The following is a 17,304-nucleotide window of genomic DNA, read 5'->3' as shown; positions in this document are numbered from 1 at the left end:
GCCAGACCCACCCACTGTCCCCCTGGCCCAGGACTCGGGGTCTGCTAGCAGCAGTGGGACTCTGCTCGGATGAGCCGGGAGACGACTGTCCTGCTGGACCCGATGCACTAGAACTGCACCCTTCATTCACCCCTCCCTCGGCCCCACAGCACTTCTGTACATATCAGTAATTCATTTACTTATAACAATGTCTGTCTCCCCCTTTAGAATGTAAGCTCACTGTGGGCAGGGAACATATCTGTCAACTCTTTTATATTGTACTCTCCCAAGTGCTCTGTACAGTGCTCTGCACATGGTAAGCCCTCAATAAATATGAATGAATGAATGAATGAACACAACTGACTTGTTGATTAATTGATTGGCATATGTCCATTCCCATAGACAGTGGGACCCAGAACAGAACCATACCCGGGCACAGGAGAGTCAAGGAGGTGCCAAGGACCCCAGGGCAGCGGTCTCTGCCAGCCGCCCTCTGCCTTCTCCTCCCATTCCTCCAGCTCCCTGGGCAGCCTGCAACTAAATACGCCATCACCCCTATCCTAGCCCTGGCATAAGAAACTAGGCAATGTCCACTGTAGGTTGGAAGGGTTATGCCAAGGCCAATAATAATAACAATAATGGTATTTTTTAAGCACTTATTCTGTGCCAGACATTGTACTAAGCTCTGGGGCGGATTTGTATCGAGTTGGACCCAGTACTGGTCCCACTTGGGGCTCACAGCCTTGATGAGGTATACAGATGAGGAATATTATAATAATAATAAGAAGAATTATGGTATTTGGAATTGCTTACTATGTGTCAAACACTCTACTAGATGCTGGGGTAGACAAAAGATAATCGGGTCCTAATGGGATTCACAACCTAAGTAAGAGAGAGATCATGTATTGAATCCCCATTTTATGGATGAGGTAACTGAAGCACAAAGTAGTGAAGTGATTTACCCAAGGTCACACAGCAGACAAGCAGCAGACCCGGAATTAGAACCCAGGCCCTCTGCCTCCAAGGCCTGTGCTCTTTCCACTAGGCCACACTGTTTCTCCATCTCTAGCCACTGCTACACTGCAGACCAGCTGCAGAAGCAATATGGCTTAGTGGAAAGAGCATGGGCTTGAGAGTCAGAGGACAAGGGTTCTAATCCCAGCTTCGCCATCTGTCTGCTGTGTGACCTTGGGCAAGCCACTTAACTTCTCTGTGTCTCAGTTACCTCATCTGTAAAACGGGGATTAAGACTGTGAGACCCACACGGGACAACCTGATTATCTTGTCTCTACCCCAGTGCTTAGAAGAGTGCTTAGAACATAGAAAGTGCTTAAAAAATACCATAATTATTATTATTACCAGCTGGGCATTCAGAGGTGACACAGGGAAGTTGACCGGCAGAACAAATGTAGGGTATTCACCAGTATCCCATCATCTTCTCTCTTCTGGCTTCTCTCCCTCCTTACCAACCCTCTGCTCCCACCTCCCTCAATCCCTTGTTAAAGCCAGAGCCGGGCGGACAGTCCAGGCACAGAGACTGTAAGCTTCTCCTGCAGATTGTAAGACCCTTTTGGGCAGGTATGGTGTCTACCGACACTTAATAATAATAATAATAATAATAATAGCATCTGTTAAGCACTTACTATGTGAAAAGCATTGTTCTAAGTGCCGGGGGGGATACAAGGTGATCAGATTGTCCCAAGTGGGGCTCACAGTCTTCATCCCCATTTTACAGATGAGGTAACTGAGGCACAGAGAAGTTAAGTGGCTTGCCCAAGGTCACACAGCTGACCAAGTGTCTGAGGTGGGATTCAAACCCATGACCTCTGACTCCCAAGCCCGAGCTCTTTCCACTGAGCCACGCTGACTCTTGTGTTTTACTCTCCCAATCAATCAATTGTATTTATTTATTGAACACTTAATACAGTGAGCGTTCAATAATTACCACTGAATGATTGATCGAAGCCACAAGGGCTTTGAGACAGGTTTCAAAAGAAGCCGCCACTAGGTCACGAGAAGCAGTGTGGCCTAGATGATAGAGCATGAGTCTGGGATGAGAAAGACCTGGTTTTAATCCTGACTAAGCCACTTGCGCGCTGTATGCTGTGCTCTTTCCGCTAGATCACACTGCTTTTCAATCTCTAGCCACTGCCACACTGCAGACCAGCTGACACATGGAAGTTGACCAGCAGAACAAATGTTGAGTATTCACCAATAACCCATCATCTTCTCTCTTCTGGCTTCTCTCCCTCCTTACCAACCCTCTGCTCCCACATCCCCAAATCCCTTGTTAAAGCTGGGATTTGGGCAAGTCATTTAACTTTTCTTTGCCTCAGTTATTTCAACTGTAAAATGGGGATTGAGACTGAGTGTCCCATGTGAGACATGGACTGTGTCCAACTTGGTTTTCATGTATCTACCCCAGGACTTAGTACAGTGTCTGGCACATAGCATGCACTTAACAAATACCACTAAAAAAAAATTGATTCCTACCAGTGCTCCAGCGCTCAACCCACTAACACTCCAGTGCTCTGCCACTCTTGGAAGGCATCTTCACTCTGCCTAGCTCTTCCCACTGCTCTTGTGGCTCCAGCTTGTATACTTTCTTTCCCAGCCACACGGATCCCCAAATTAAGAGCTACTTAAGGAGTCAGAAAGGCGATTCTACTCAGCAACTGAGTAGATAACTGAACCGAACAAGAGCTCACTTCCCCTCCTAGCTCCATGAAAGGGCAGAACCTGCCCTAACTAGCTAGCAAAACCATAACCGGAGCAGGGAAACTGCCTAATTCTGAATTCCACGCTCCTTCCATCCGCCGCCCTACCAGCTCACCACCTTCCGCCCCCAACAACTCAGACCAGGGTCGTGGCACATGATAAAAAAAAACAAAACCTCACTATGTTCATGAGGGTGAGGACGTAGTTCTGGACATGCTCCTTTCCGTGAAAACGCACCACCGAGTCATCTACAGCCAGCAGCACCTCGATGTTGTAGTTGTCCTTCTTGGTGTGTCGCCGCTTGCGGTCAGCTTCTCCCAGCTGGTCTTCAATCAAGTCCAGCAGGCTGGGGAAGTCACCCAACAGAAAGGCGGGAACTGTGGGGAGGAAAGGGGGAGTAAAAAGATAGCTGTTTAGGCTCAGGGGCTACACTCCATCTCGGGTGCTGGACCCTCCCCACTGTGGATGTCTGCACCCTGTGGAACCTGAACTGTCCATTTGCCCACCACAGACGCCAGGAAGGAGTTTGAGGGCCAGAGGTAAAGGCGCCCACCTGCGCCAGTACACCGCTAGGTTGGGGCACATGTTTTCAACCAAAACAGCCCCCCGGAATTGGATGGGTTGGGCCAGAAGATCGGGGAGTTTGTACAGGAGTGAGAATTTGCATGATGTCGTCTCTGGAGATGGGCCAGGAAGCCTTGAGTGACTGCTGGAGGGTATCAGAGGCAGGGCAGGTCTCCTACAAGTCCCCCACCCTTGCTGTTAGCCCCCACTGCGGAATGCCCACATGAATCGAGCGCCTCCTGCATCTCTTTAACTTTCTCCACTATCAAAGTTTCCAGTATCTCATGCCAGGGGACTCCTGCATCCCTGTCTGAGTGAATAATAACAATTGTGGTATTTGTTAAGTGTTTACTATGTGCCAGGTACTGTACTAAACTTTGGTATAGATACAAGCAAATCAGGTTGGACACAATCTCTGTCCCACACTGGGCTTGCAGTCTTAATCCCCATTTTACAGATGAGGTAACTGAGGCACAGAGAAGCGAAATGACTTACCCAGTGTCCCACAGCAGACAAGTAGTGGGACTAGAATTAGAACCCAGGTCCTTCTGACTCCCAGGCCTGTGCTCAATCCACTAGGCCATGCTGCTTCCCATTGTACAACGCTCTGCACACAGTAAGTGCTCAATAAATACCACTGGTTGATTGAAATTATGTGGTTTGTAATTATGTACTCTCCCAATCTTCAAATGGTGCTGCCTCACACAGAGCTGATTTTCCTTAATCATCATCAATGGTATTTGTTGAGCGACTACTGTGTGCAGAGCACTGTACAAGCACTTGGGAGAGTACAATTAAATACAACACCACAGAGTTGGTAGACATTCCCCTGCCCATGATGAGCTTACGGTCTAGAGGGAGAGATTCACCTTGCACGGGACTGAGGGACTTGTGTGCTGATTGGCAGACTGTGAGCCCAGCTCTGCTGAGTACACTCCTTGAGCACCCTGCCCTCTTCTTTCTTTTTTCTTTTTTTAATGGAATGTGTTAAGTACTCACCATGTGCCTGTCGCTGTACTAAATGATGAAGTAGATAAATCAGATTGAACACCACCATGTCCCACATTGGGCTCCCAGCCTTAATCCCCATTTTACAGATGAGGGAACTGAGGCTTAGAAGAGTTAAGCAACTTGCCCAAGATCACAGATCAGACAAGTGATGAAGCCGGGATTAGAACCCAGGTCCTCTAACCCCCAGGCCCATGCTCTTTCCCTTAGGCCACGTTGCTTCTCAACACCCAACATCCCTTCAAATAAATTCTGAACAAGGGTCTCTTGTGGACGCCGTCCAATTTTCAGCTGAAATTTTCCTGATCCTTGGGATTACGAAACCCTCGGAACATCCCCCGTCCCCTTCTCCTGGAGGCTCTCCATTTGAAAACCTTGATTTAGGAGGAGAAATGTGTTTGGCTGAGCCAGGAGTTAAATAGAACAGCTGGTCGTCTGAATTCTTCTGGTGCCTCTTCCTTCGAGGAGAAGGATCTCTGAGATGCTGGTGGGGCAAGAGAGAAGAAGGAGGGACAGAGAATGAGAAAGCGTGCTAGCAAGTGAAAGGGGGCTCTAGGACAAAGAGGAGCAAACACTTGAGGGAGGAGGTATGGGGACCACAGAGGAGAAGGAGTGGGAGAGGGAGGGAGCTAAGCGCAGTATGGAAGTCACTTAACTTCTCTGGGCCTCAGTTACCTCTTTTATAAAATGGGGATTAAGAATGTGGGCCCTATATGGACAGGGACTATGTCCAATCTGATTAGCTGGTATCTCCCCAATGCTTAGAATAGTGCCTGGCACACAGCAAGCACTTAACAAATACCACAACTATTTTTTTTTTTATTAGGAAGAGGATAACGGAAGTAAAAAAGGACTCTGATAGACAGCCAACTCTCTAGTACTGAACAATGGATTTATAAGAGAAGCAGCCTGGCTCAGTGGAAAGAGCACAGGCTTGGGAGTCAGAGGTCATGGGTTCTAATCCTGACTCCTCCACTTGTCAGCTGTGAGACTTAGGGCAAGTCACTTAACTTCTCTGTGCCTCAGTTCCCTCATCTGTAAAATAGGGATTAAGACTGTGAGCCACAAGTGGGACATCCTAATTGCGTTGTATCTACCCCAGCGCTTAGAACACATAGTAAGTGCTTATCAAATACCAACATTACTATACACTCCTTAGCACTCATGTATATGTCTGCGTGATTTATTTATTTTTTACTTCTCTGGTTGTAAAACTCTTAATGCCTGTTGCTTCTATTAGAATGTAAGCTCCTTGTTGGCAGGGAGCTTGTCACTTCTTTTATATGTTCTTCCCAAGTTCTTACTACAGTGCATCACACCAAGTAGACCCTCAGTAAATGCCACTACTAACTACTAAACTACTACTATATAGGTAACTGAGAACTACTACCAACCTCAGCTGTGCTTACGAATACTACTACTACCTACTACAATTGTCCTTATGATGACCACTAATGCTACCTTCTGGCTCCACCACTTGTCTGCTGCGTGACCTTGGACAAGTCACTTTACTCTCTGCACCTCAGTTCCCTCATCTGTAAAATGGGGATTGAGTGTGTGAGCCCCACATGGGACCACAGACTGATAACCTTGTATCTACCCCAGCGCTTAGAACAGTGCTTGATACATAGTAAGTGCTTAATGAATGCCATTATTATTATTATTACTACTACTACTACTACTACTACTACTACTACTACTACTACTACTACTACTACTACTACTACTACTACTGTGCTGCAGGCTCAAGAAGCTTCCACTCCATCTATGGATGAGGTAGCCATTTCAAGAGAGTTTCTCAGATCCATGGATCCCATAGAACAGACATGCTGCCCAGCAGAATACAGTCAAGGTCCAGTTTGGTACAGTTTGGAATCCACCAATCCAAGAAACAAGGCATCAGAACACTGGTTCCCAGAAGTCTCATCTTTGGACGCCACTCAAACAGCTAACTTCTCTGTCGTTCCCTCCCACCGAACTCCCACAGTGCCTGTTTGGATGTAAGAACAGCACCCCAGGCCCCCGAAAAAGGACCTGGCCTGTCTGCCAAGATGGCCCCCTTGGCCTACCTTCGTTGTGGAGGTCCTGCTGAGGCTCCACTCCCTCCTGCCTCAGAGCCGTCCGCCGATAGACCACGTGAGCTCTCCCCTTCTCTTCCTCCTCCTGCCGTCCCCACTCCAGAGGCTCTATGAAGTACTCGCTGCTGTCCGTCCGGATCAGGCCGGCCTGGGGGCCGCCGGCAGGGAGAGGAAGAACAGAGGAGGGTGAGAATGCTGGCAGATATACTTGACTTCTGTGTGACCTTGGCCAAATTGCTTAACTTCCCTGGGCCTCAGTTTCCTTATCTGAAAATGGGGATTAAATGCCTGTTCTCCATACTGCTCAGACTGTGAGAGCTTGTGGGGCAGGGGCTGCAACCAATCTGATTATCTTGAATCTCCCCAGTGGTTGACACATAGTAAGCATTTACTACATACCATAGTTATCATTACCCTAGGCCGAAACTCTGCCCTGGATTTTGTTGCCCTCTCTTACTCCAGAGGTCAGGGCTGGGGGATCTCAGGGGGCAGAGGGTGAAGGGTATAATGTTTCTTCTTCTTCCTGATCCCTCCTACTGAAGGTCAAGCACCCTTAGCCCTGATGCGGCAGACACTGGACAATAGGAGTAACTACAGTAATTTCAGGTGGCTTAGCAGAAGGAGCCCAGGCTCCAGAGTCAGAGGTCATGGGTTCTAATCCCGGCTCCGCCGCTTGTCAGCTGTGTGACTTTGGACAAGTCACTTCACTTCTCGGGGCCTCAGTTCTGTCATCTGTAAAATGGGGATTAAGACTGTGAGCCCCACATGGGACAACCTGATTACCCTGCATCTATCCCAGCATTTAGAACAGTGCTTGGCACATAATAAGTGCTTAACAAATACTATAATTATTATTATTAAGTGCTTACTATGTGCCAAGGGTCGTGTTAAGCACTGGGGTAGATACATTCAGATCAGACCCAGTCCCTGCCCACAGGGGACTCACAGCCTAAAGGAGAGGGAGAACAGCAATTTAATCCACATTATACAAATGAGAAAACAGAGGCCACGAGAAGATAAGTGACTTGCCAAGGTCACAGAGCAAACCAGCGGCAGAACTGGACTTAGAAATCAGGCTCCCTGATTCCCAATTCTGTGCCCTTTCTACTAGGCCATGTTGCTTCTCATTTAAACAATATATTATTCACATTTTCATCCTGCCCACCCATTCCTGACAACACTAATAAGCATCCTGCCCGTCCATTCCTGGCTTTAATACAAATAAGCACTGCTCTCCAGGACAACAGGTCAGTCTGACAGTTAATCAGTTGACTAAAGGTATGCACTGAGCCCCTCCTGTGTGCAGAGCACTACACTAGATATTTGAACCCAAGATGGAGGCTCTCAGGAAATTGAGAGTTGGAGAGCAATATATGACTGGCAATAAATATGATCGTTTGATTGACTGATTGAAGACGGCAAGAGTGGCCACCCTGTTCCCATGTCCACCAGACTGCTCTACATCCAAACTGCTACCCTGCTGGTTCAATCTCTCATCCTATCCCGACTGGATTACTGCATCAGCCTCCTCTCTGATCTCTCATCCTCCTGTCTCTCCCCACTTCAATCTATACTTCACACTGCTGCCCAGATCATCTTTGTGCAGAAGTGCTCTGTGCATGTTACTCCCCTCCTCAAAAATCTCCAGTGGCTACCAATCAATCTGCGCATCAGGCAGAAACTCCTCACCCTGGGCTTCAAGGCTGTCCATCACCTCGCCCCCCCCCTACCCCACCTCCCTTCTTTCCTTCTCCAGCCCAGCCCGCACCCTCCACTCCTCTGCCGCTAACCTCCTCACTGTGCCTCGTTCTCACCTGTCCCGCCGTCGACCCCTGGCCCACGTCCTCCCCCTGGCCTGGAATGCCCTCCCTCTGCACATCTACCAAGCTAGCTTTCTTCCTCCCTTCAAAGCTCTACTGAGAGCTCACCTCCTCCAGGAGGCCTTCCCAGACTGAGCCCCCTCCTTCCTCTCCCCCTCCTCCCCCTCCCCAACCCCTAAGCCTTACCTCCTTCCCCTCTCCACAGCATCTGTATATATGTTTGTACAGATTTATTACTCTATTTATTTTACTTGTACATATTTACTATTCTATTTATTTTATTTTGTAATATGTTTTGTTTTGTTGTCTGTCTCCCCCTTCTAGACTGTGAGCCTGCTGTTGGGTAGGGACCGTCTCTACATGTTGCCAACTTGTACTTCCCAAGCGCTTAGTACAGTGCTCTGCACACAGTAAGCGCTTAATAAATATGATTGAATGAATAAATGAATGTTAACTCAGCCAAGTTCAGTACTAAGCACTTGGGAGAATACAATACAACAGTAAACAGAGACATTCCCTGCCCACAAAGAGCTTACAATCTATCCCTGGCCACCCTTCTCAAGACCAGGCACCCTCACTTAGTTACACTGGGCCTCCTGTCTCGTGTCACAACCAAAGATGAGAATCCACTGAGCAAGAAGGCAGCACAGTCTAGTGGAAAGAGCCCAGGACAGAGGGTCAGGAGACCTGGTTTATAATCCCAGCTCAACCCTTGCCTGCCATATGAACCTGGGCAAACCACCTAAGTTCTCTGGGCCTCAATTTGCCTCAGCTGTAAAATTGGGTTTCAATATCTGTTCTCTCTTCTAGACTGTGAGCCCCATGGGAGACAGGGACTATGTCTGATCAATCAATCAATCAATCAATCGTATTTATTGAGCACTTACTGTGTGCAGAGCACTGTACTAAGCGCTTGGGAAGTACAAGTTGGCAACATATACAGACAGTCCCTACCCAACAGCGGCCTCACAGTCTAAAAGGGGGAGACAGAGGACAAAACCAAACATACTAAGAAAATAAAATAAATAGAATAGATATGTACAAGTAAAATAAATAAATAAATAAATAAATAGAGTAATAAATATGTACAAACATATATACATATATACAGGTGCTGTGGGGAAGGGAAGGAGGTAAGATGAGAGGGATGGAGAGGGGGACGAGGGGGAGAGGAAGGAAGGGGCTCAGACTGGGAAGGCCTCCTGGAGGAGGTGAGCTCTCAGCAGGGCCTTGAAGGGAGGAAGAGCGCTAGCTTGGCGGATGGGCAGAGGGAGGGCATTCCAGGCCCGGGGGAGGACGTGGGCCGGAGGTCGATGGCGGAACAGGCGAGAACGAGGCCTAACGGTGAGGAGATTAGCGGCGGAGGAGCGGAGGGTGCGGGCTGGGCTGGAGAAGGAGAGAAGGGAGGTGAGGTAGGAGGGAGCGAAGTGATGGAGAGCCTTGAAGGCGAGGGTAAGGAGTTTCTGCCTGATGCGCAGATTGATTGGTAGCCACTGGAGATTTTACCCCAGCACTTAGTACTGTGCTTGGCACATATCCTACATTGAAATATGGTGATGAACCAGAGCTGGGGGCTCATTCCCTGGAAGTGCAATAAGTTTCTGGTTAACTAGTCCACTCTCAGTGCAGGAAAGACTGCGGGAAATACCAGCATGGGGAAATAATGGCATTTATTAATCGCTTACTATGTGCAAAGCACTGTTCTAAGCACTGGGGAGGTTACAGCGTGATCAGGTTGTCCCAAAGGGGGCTCACAGTCTTAATCCCCATTTTACAGATGAGGGAACTGAGGCACAGAGAAGTTAAGTGACTTGCCCAAAGTCACACAGCTGACATTTGGCGAAGCTGGGATTTGAACCCATGACCTCTGACTCCAAAGCCCAGGCTCTTTTCCACTGGGGGCCTTCACACTGAGCCTCTCAGACTGGACCCTACAGGAGAGGGAAGTGTGGGATGGAGGGCTGGGGTGAACACTATTTTTGGCAATGAGGACAATGTGGCTATCAAACACAGTGAGTTGGCCCCAGGAGTCGTGATAAGGGAATCTTACAGAATAGACAGCAATCTTAACCTGTCCTTCCAACCTCCCTTTCGAAATTCCTTGTCCCGGACCACAGGGGATAGGCTGCCTATCCATTCCCAACGGCCACCCCTCCCTCTTCAAGGTCAGCGAGCATTTCCCAGAGGGGCACCCTCAGCCAATCGGGTGGCCGGGCTAGGGAGGAGAGGGCAGAGCCGGGCCTTCCCTTCACCCTTGGCTGAGCACCAGGGCAGGCGGGGCCGTGAGATTCACCCCGCTGGAAGGCTGCCAACCTTCCCAGGGAGAAGTCAGACAATCTGGCACAGAGGCAGCCCACAGATAAAGCCCACAGATAAATCTTTCCCTTTCATTGGCGTCTCCTCTGAACCCAGCTGGCACCCAGGGACCAAACTCCCACAGCAATGTCCGTCTCCCCCTCCAGACTGTAAGTTTACTGTGGGCAGGGAATATGTCTGTTTATTGATTGAGACTATGAGCCCCATGTTGACAGGGACTGTGTCCAAACTGATAATCTCGTATCTAACCCTGAGCTTAGTACAGTGTCTAGCACATAGTAAGAGCTTAACAAATATCATCATTACTATTGTTATATTGCACCCTCCCAAGTGCTTAGTACAGTGCTCTGCACATAGTAAGCACCCAATAAATACAACTGAATGACTGACTGACTGAACTTCCCACAAGGGCAGATGCAGTACAGAATGGGAAGAGTGGGAGGAAATAAGCATCCAGCTAATTCAGCCTGAGAATCTAGTGGCCCAGAAGGGAATCAGTCTAAGCAGCATGATATAGCTGACAGAGCACGGGCCTGTGAGTCAGAAGGTCATGGGTTCTAATCCCGGCTCCACCACTAGTCTCCTGTGTGGTCTTGGGCAAGTCACTTCACTTCTCAGTGACCTCATCTGGAAACTGGGGGTTGAGACTGTGAGCCCCACCTGGAACAGGGATTGTGTCCAACTTAATTTGTTTATATCCACCCCAGCGCTTAGTACAGTGCCTGGCACATAGTAAGCCCTTAACAAACACCATAATAATAATTGTTACTATTATTATTATTATTATTAGACAACCCAGGCCATTTCCCTGGGGAGGGTTGGGGAGGGCCAAGGATGGGGATGAGGGAACAGGGCAGAGGCTAGGAGAGCCCACGGAGGTAGGAGAGACACAGGAGAACGACTGTCCCCCTGGCCTCCAGTCCCAACACATCCGGGTGGGCGGTGCAGATTAACCCTTTAGCGGTTCCAGCTCAAAGCCACAAGGAGCAGCTCTGTTCTTCTCTGAGACTGGCAGCCTGCCAGCCTCTCCTCATTCGGGTAAGGCAATCCTTCCGACAAAGCCCCTGGGGCCGCTCCTGCCTTCCCTCCTTTCGCCCCGTAAAAACCGGCTTTAAAGCTTGGAACTGCTGATGGACAACTGCTAAATTCAGGAATACTGCTGCTTTCATCTCTGCGCTCACTGCCTGAGCTCCTGGCTCTAGAAAGAGCTGAGGTGCCCTACACAAAGCTCAGCTCTATTCTACATGAAGCGTATTGCCTTCTTCTCATGCCATAATGTGGAAAATTCTGCACTTTCAAGGATGGTGGCGCACATTCTGACTGCTTTCTGAACTTTATGGGACAGACCTGCTATTATAAGAACTCATGTGCAGACCTCAGAGTCACCGAAAATGGTGGAAGACACTATGTCACAGACAAATCAAACTTTCTCCCTCCCTAACAGCTGTCATACCAGGGCTCTTTCCACTAAGCCATGTTGCTTCTCTAGTAAACACTTAAGAAATACCATTAAAAAAAAACAGGCACCACCACCCTAACTCCTTTAAGCATCAGAGAGGGGCACTAGGGTAAGAGCAGGACGAGCTGGAAAATTAATTTCAAATTAGCCTTCATTAAACAGGACACAAAAGGGTGCAATGAGCATCTGGCTACATCTGAAAGCAGGCTGCTACCCCAACCTGTCCAGCCCTGAGGATTCAGGCATCTGTCGGGAGTGAGGGGCCAGGTTCTGGGGGCTGGTCAAGAGGGAAAAAGGTGGACAATTAGTCAATCAGTCATATTTATTGGATGCTTACTGTTTGCAGATCACTTTACTAAGCACTAGAGAAGCATCGTGGCTCAATGGAAAGAACATGGTTTTGGGAGTCAGAGGTTGTGGGTTCTAATCCCGGCTCCGCCACTTGTCTGCTGTGTGACTTTGGGCAAGTCACTTAACTTCTCTGAGCCTCAGTTACCTCATCTGTAAAATGGGGATTAAGACTGTGAGCCCCACGTGGGACAACCTGATCACCTTGTATCCCCCCACAGAGCTTAGAACAGTGCTTCGCACATAGTAAGAGATTAACGAATGCCATCATTATTATTATTGTTACTATATAACAATATAACAGACACAGTCCCTGCCCACAGTGAGCTTATAGTCTAGAAGGGGAGACAGACTTTAATGGAAATACATAAAATTGCAGATCTGTACATAAGTGTTGTGGGGCTGGGATGGGGGATGAATAAAGGAGCAAGTCAGGGCGATGCCAAAGGGAATGGGAGAAGAGGAAATGAGGACTTAGTCAGGGAAGGCCTCTTGGAGTAGATGTGCCTTCAATACGGCCCTGAAGGAGGGGACAGTAATTGTCTGTCTAGTATGAGGAGGGAGGGCGTTCCAGGTCAGAGGCAGGACGTGGGCAAGAGGTTGGCGGCAAAATAGATGAGATGGAGATACAGTGAGAAGATTAATAATAATAATAATGATGGCATTTCTTAAGCGCTTACTATGTGCAAAGCACTGTTCTAAGCACTGGGGAGGATGCAAGGTGATCACATTGTCCCAAGTGGGGCTCACAGTCTTCATCCCCATTTTACAGATGAGGTAACTGAGGCTCAGAGAAGTTAAGTGACTTGCCCAAGGTCACACAGTAGACATGTGGAGGAGCCGGGATTGGAATCCATGACCTCTGACTCCCAAGCCCGGGCTCTTTCCACTGAGCCACGCTGCTTAGCATTAGAGGAGCAAAGTGTGCGGGCTGGGTTGTAGCAGGAGTGTAGAGAGGTGAGGAAGGAGGGGGCAAGATGATTGAGAACGCAGTCTTTTACGTCTATAGATTCCCAAACAGGGGAGTTAGGCTGGGGAGGTGCCAACACAGGCAGGCTGGCAGGGGCACCGGGCACCTCCAGCAGCGTCCATAACCTCCTCTCCTCAATCAATCAATGGTATTCACTGAGCGCTTACTGTGTGCACAGCACCGTATTAAGCACTTGGGAGAGTACAATAAAACAGATACATTTCCTGCCCACAATGAGCTTACAGTCTAGACGGGGAGACAGACATTAATACAAATGAATAACTTACAGATATGTACATAAGTGTTGTGGGATTGGGAGATCCAGACCCTGCTTCCAAGGCAGGTGAATAACTAGCAGACAGTCACTCCCCTCCAGTTTCTATCCAAAGCTTGACGATTGAGAAATTCTGTGAGCCTAGGCAACAGCTGCCCTGCCTTTATTCCCCAAGAAATCACTGCACCATATTCCCCTCTTGGAGGCAGCGAGTTGCTAAGGATACTGGCAGGTTTCTAAGCATCTCTTCTGGTCCTGTTAGCTGACAATAATAATTGTAGTATTTGTTAAATACTTTTAATGTGTCAGGGACTATACGAAGCACTGGGATCGATACGAGAAAATCAGGTTGGACACAGTCCCTGTTCCACGTAGGGCTTGCAGTCTTAATCTCCATTTTATAGATGTGGTAACTGAGGCACCAAGAAGTGCAGTGACTTGCCCAAGATCACACAGCAGATAAGTAGCAGAGTCAGGATTGGAACCCAGGTCCTTCTTACTTCCAGGCCCAGGCTTTATCCATTAGGCTTGCTTTTAGCTGAACTATCGAGAGGATCTCAGCTTTCTCCTCAATGAAAATCCATCTGTTGGGCAGCCTTTGGCCTCATACCCTTGCAGGTTGTGCCGGGTGGAAAATTCTTTCTCGGCAAGAGAATCTTCTTTCTCAGCCCCTCCCAGGGGCCAAGAAGAGCCCAGCAGCAGGGGTGGGGATGGGAATCCCCACCCCAATCCTCACCAAACTCCCAGGAATCCAAACTGAACCCCCAGGGGGGTGCCCAGGAATGTTACTACAGAAGCCATTTCCTGCCCAACATACAGTGTCTCTGGGCACACTGCAGTGAAGGCAGAGATGACTGACTGACTGACTGATTGACTGGCTATAGAGGAACTTTGCTCTTTGCTGGCCCTGGTTTCTTCTCCCCCTACCCAAAATTAAAGCACTCTAGAAAATTGATACTTCCAAACCTAAATTCCCAAGGATTGCATCTTACATTTTTTAATTATATTTTTTAAGCACTCATTTTGTTCCAGGCATTATACTAAGCACTGGGCTATTTAGGTTGGACACTGTCCAGGTCCCTCATGGGGCTCACAGCCTTAATCCCCATTTTACAGATGAGGGAACTGAGGCACAAAGAAGTGAAATGACTTGCCCAAGGTCCCACTGCACACAAGTGGCGGAGCCAGGATTAAAAACCGGTTCCTTCTGACGTCAGTCCCAGGCCCATGCCCTATCCACTGGGCTATGCTGCCTCTATTGTACTATTCTAGTGTACTCTCCCAAGCATACAGTGCTTAGCACAGAGTAAGTGCTCAGTAAATATCACTGATTTATTGATTAACTGATTGGTAGTCTAGGGACCGCAGGGCACCGTGACTTTAAGGAAGGGAAAGATCAAGGGCCCTCTAGAGAATTCAAGGCCTGGGTGGGGGGTGGTGAGGGAGTGGACTGGCTTGGAGGCCAGCAGGGAAATTCCTTAATGACCAATTGAGAAGTCCCCAGGAAGGAACTGGCCAGTGACCTCCATCAAGGTTGGCATCAAAGCTGGCATCAGAGCCCACCTGGCCCATTTCCACTCTCTGAACAGTCATGAACCAGCAGCTCAAGGAAAACCCTCAGACTGTCCTTGGGACAGATGTGCCCAGCTCCTGCTGAAAGGAACCCTTGAGCTACCAGGGACAGGGGTCAAATCACCCTCAAGAGGGGAAACCCCAAGACAGAGACCGCCTCTCCCAGGGCTGAACTCCCTAGCATTGGTTTTCTTGTAGCAAGGATGGAGAATGGGGGGACTGGTAGGTTGGAGAAGCCTGCACCTGAACAGAAAGAAGATGAACACAGATTAGGAAGTGTAGGGAAGAGACTCCTTTCTCTTCCTCTTCCTCCTCCTCCTCCTCTTTTTCCTCCCTCTCCTCTTCCTCCTTGCCATCAGGTATGCCCAGTATGGCTTCCACACCTCATAACGGCTTAGGGACTGGACTGGCTGCAGCCACGATGATCTCTGGGGAGCCTTACAGAGATATTCTGGGGTTTTTTTTAATGGTATTTGTTCAGAGCTTTCTATGTGTCAAACACTGTCGTAAGTGCTGGGTTAGAAATGAGTAAGGCAGCGGAGCCAATTGGAAAGCTCATGGGACTAGGAGTCAGGAGATCTGGGTTCAGTATATATGATTGATTCTAATTCCAGCTCCACTACCTATTGGCTGTGAGACTTTGGGCAAGTCACTTAACTATTCTGTGCCTCAGTTTCCTCATCTGTAAAATGGGGATTAGTTACTTGCTCCTCTTCCTTCTTCAATGGTGAACCCTATTGGGGTCAGGGATTTTGTCTGATCCGACTGCCTGTATCTATCCCAGTGCTTAGTATACTGCTTGCTACATAGTAACTGCTTAATAAATGCCACCATCAATATTATTGTTATTACCCTGCCTTCCTCCATTGTTCAGAATTTTTGTGTCTCCTTTGGAGTACCCTGACAACATGGTTGCTGCTTCCAAGGCACAGGGCTGCATGGCAGAGCCAAGGCAGAGCGAAACTTGGCATTTAGAATAAACATTCTGGACATAAAGGCGTCCGGTGTCCTGTCAGTATTGGGCAGGATATAGACTAGCTGAAAACCATATGGACAAGTGTAAAACCAGACAGATGGCCACCCTACTAGGCAATGTCAATGGGACTGAAAAACAAGTGAACGGGGGTGGGGGCTGGGGTTGATGTCAGGAAAGAGAAAAGAAATACTTTTTTAGTTTCCTGCTTCTCCTGAGTGGAGGATTCCTCATTAATCATCCATTCAATCATATTTATTGAGCGCTTACTGTGTGCAGAGCACTCTACTAAGTCCTTGGGAAAGTACAATACAACAATAAACAGTGAGATTCCAAGCTTACAGTCTAGAGTGAGGGAGACAGGTATCAATACAAATAAATTAAATTACAGGTATGTAAGTAAGTGCTCCCTAGGCCAGTTGGCAGTGGGTTGGCTGGGGGCTGGAGAGGGGCTGGCAGGGGATGGAGGAGAGTAGTTAGGGACTGGCAACGGGCTTGGGGGGCTGGCTGGAAACAGGTAGGTGACTGGCAGGGGGCTGGAAGGAGGATGGGCGAGGGCTGGCTGTCATGAGGACATGAGGTTAGTGAAAAATAGACGTCATAAGAGAGGAGCAGGGTGGTCTGATGGAGATTCTCTAAACTGTAAGCTCATTGTAGGTACTCAATGTGTCTGTTCGTTGCTACATTGTACTCTCCCAAGCACTTAGCACAGTGCTCTGCACACAGTAAGCGCTCAAGAAATACAACCTACTGACTGAAAGAGCACAGGTCTGGGAGTCAGAGGACCTGGGTTCTAATCACCCCTCAGACTGTAAGCGCTCCACTAGACTGTAATCTCATTGTGGCCAGGGAACATGTCTGTTTATTGTTCATTCATTCATTCAATCGTATGTATTGAGGGCTTACTGTGTGCAGAGCACTGTGCTAAGTACTTGGAAAGTACAATTCGGTAACAGATAGAGACAATCCCTACCCAACAGCGGGCTCGTAGTCTAGAAGGGGGAGACAGACAACAAAACAAGTAGATAGGAATCAATTGCGTAATTGTTATATTATACTCTCCTAACACTTAGTACAGTGCTTTACACTCAATAGATATGAATGAATGAATAAATGAAGGAGAGCTGGTAAGCGACTGGCAAGGGGCTGGAGGAGGGCTGGCAGTAGGCTGGCTGGGCACTGTTAGGCGATTGGTAAAGGGTTGGATCGGGGCTGGAAGGGGGTT

At 48.4% G+C, this 17,304-nt stretch overlaps 1 protein-coding gene across 1 annotated transcript in view; it reads right to left on the bottom strand.

The window, feature by feature from the left end:
- ADAMTS14 (ADAM metallopeptidase with thrombospondin type 1 motif 14) overlaps nt 1–17,304 on the bottom strand; it is a 64,081-nt gene that overhangs the window by 40,951 nt on the left and 5,826 nt on the right. The window contains exons 3-4 of the mRNA XM_038743945.1: nt 6,339–6,495; nt 2,878–3,074 (exon numbers count right to left, since the gene is read on the bottom strand). Of these exons, the coding sequence (XP_038599873.1) occupies nt 2,878–3,074; nt 6,339–6,495 (354 nt within the window). The remainder of the gene's footprint in view (nt 1–2,877; nt 3,075–6,338; nt 6,496–17,304) is intronic.

The sequence above is a fragment of the Tachyglossus aculeatus genome, chromosome 3, assembly GCF_015852505.1.
Source record: "Tachyglossus aculeatus isolate mTacAcu1 chromosome 3, mTacAcu1.pri, whole genome shotgun sequence".
NCBI classification, from domain to species: Eukaryota; Metazoa; Chordata; class Mammalia; order Monotremata; family Tachyglossidae; genus Tachyglossus; species Tachyglossus aculeatus.
The sequence above is the reverse complement of the archived record's forward strand: the minus strand, read 5'-3'. Positions and strand labels throughout refer to the sequence as shown.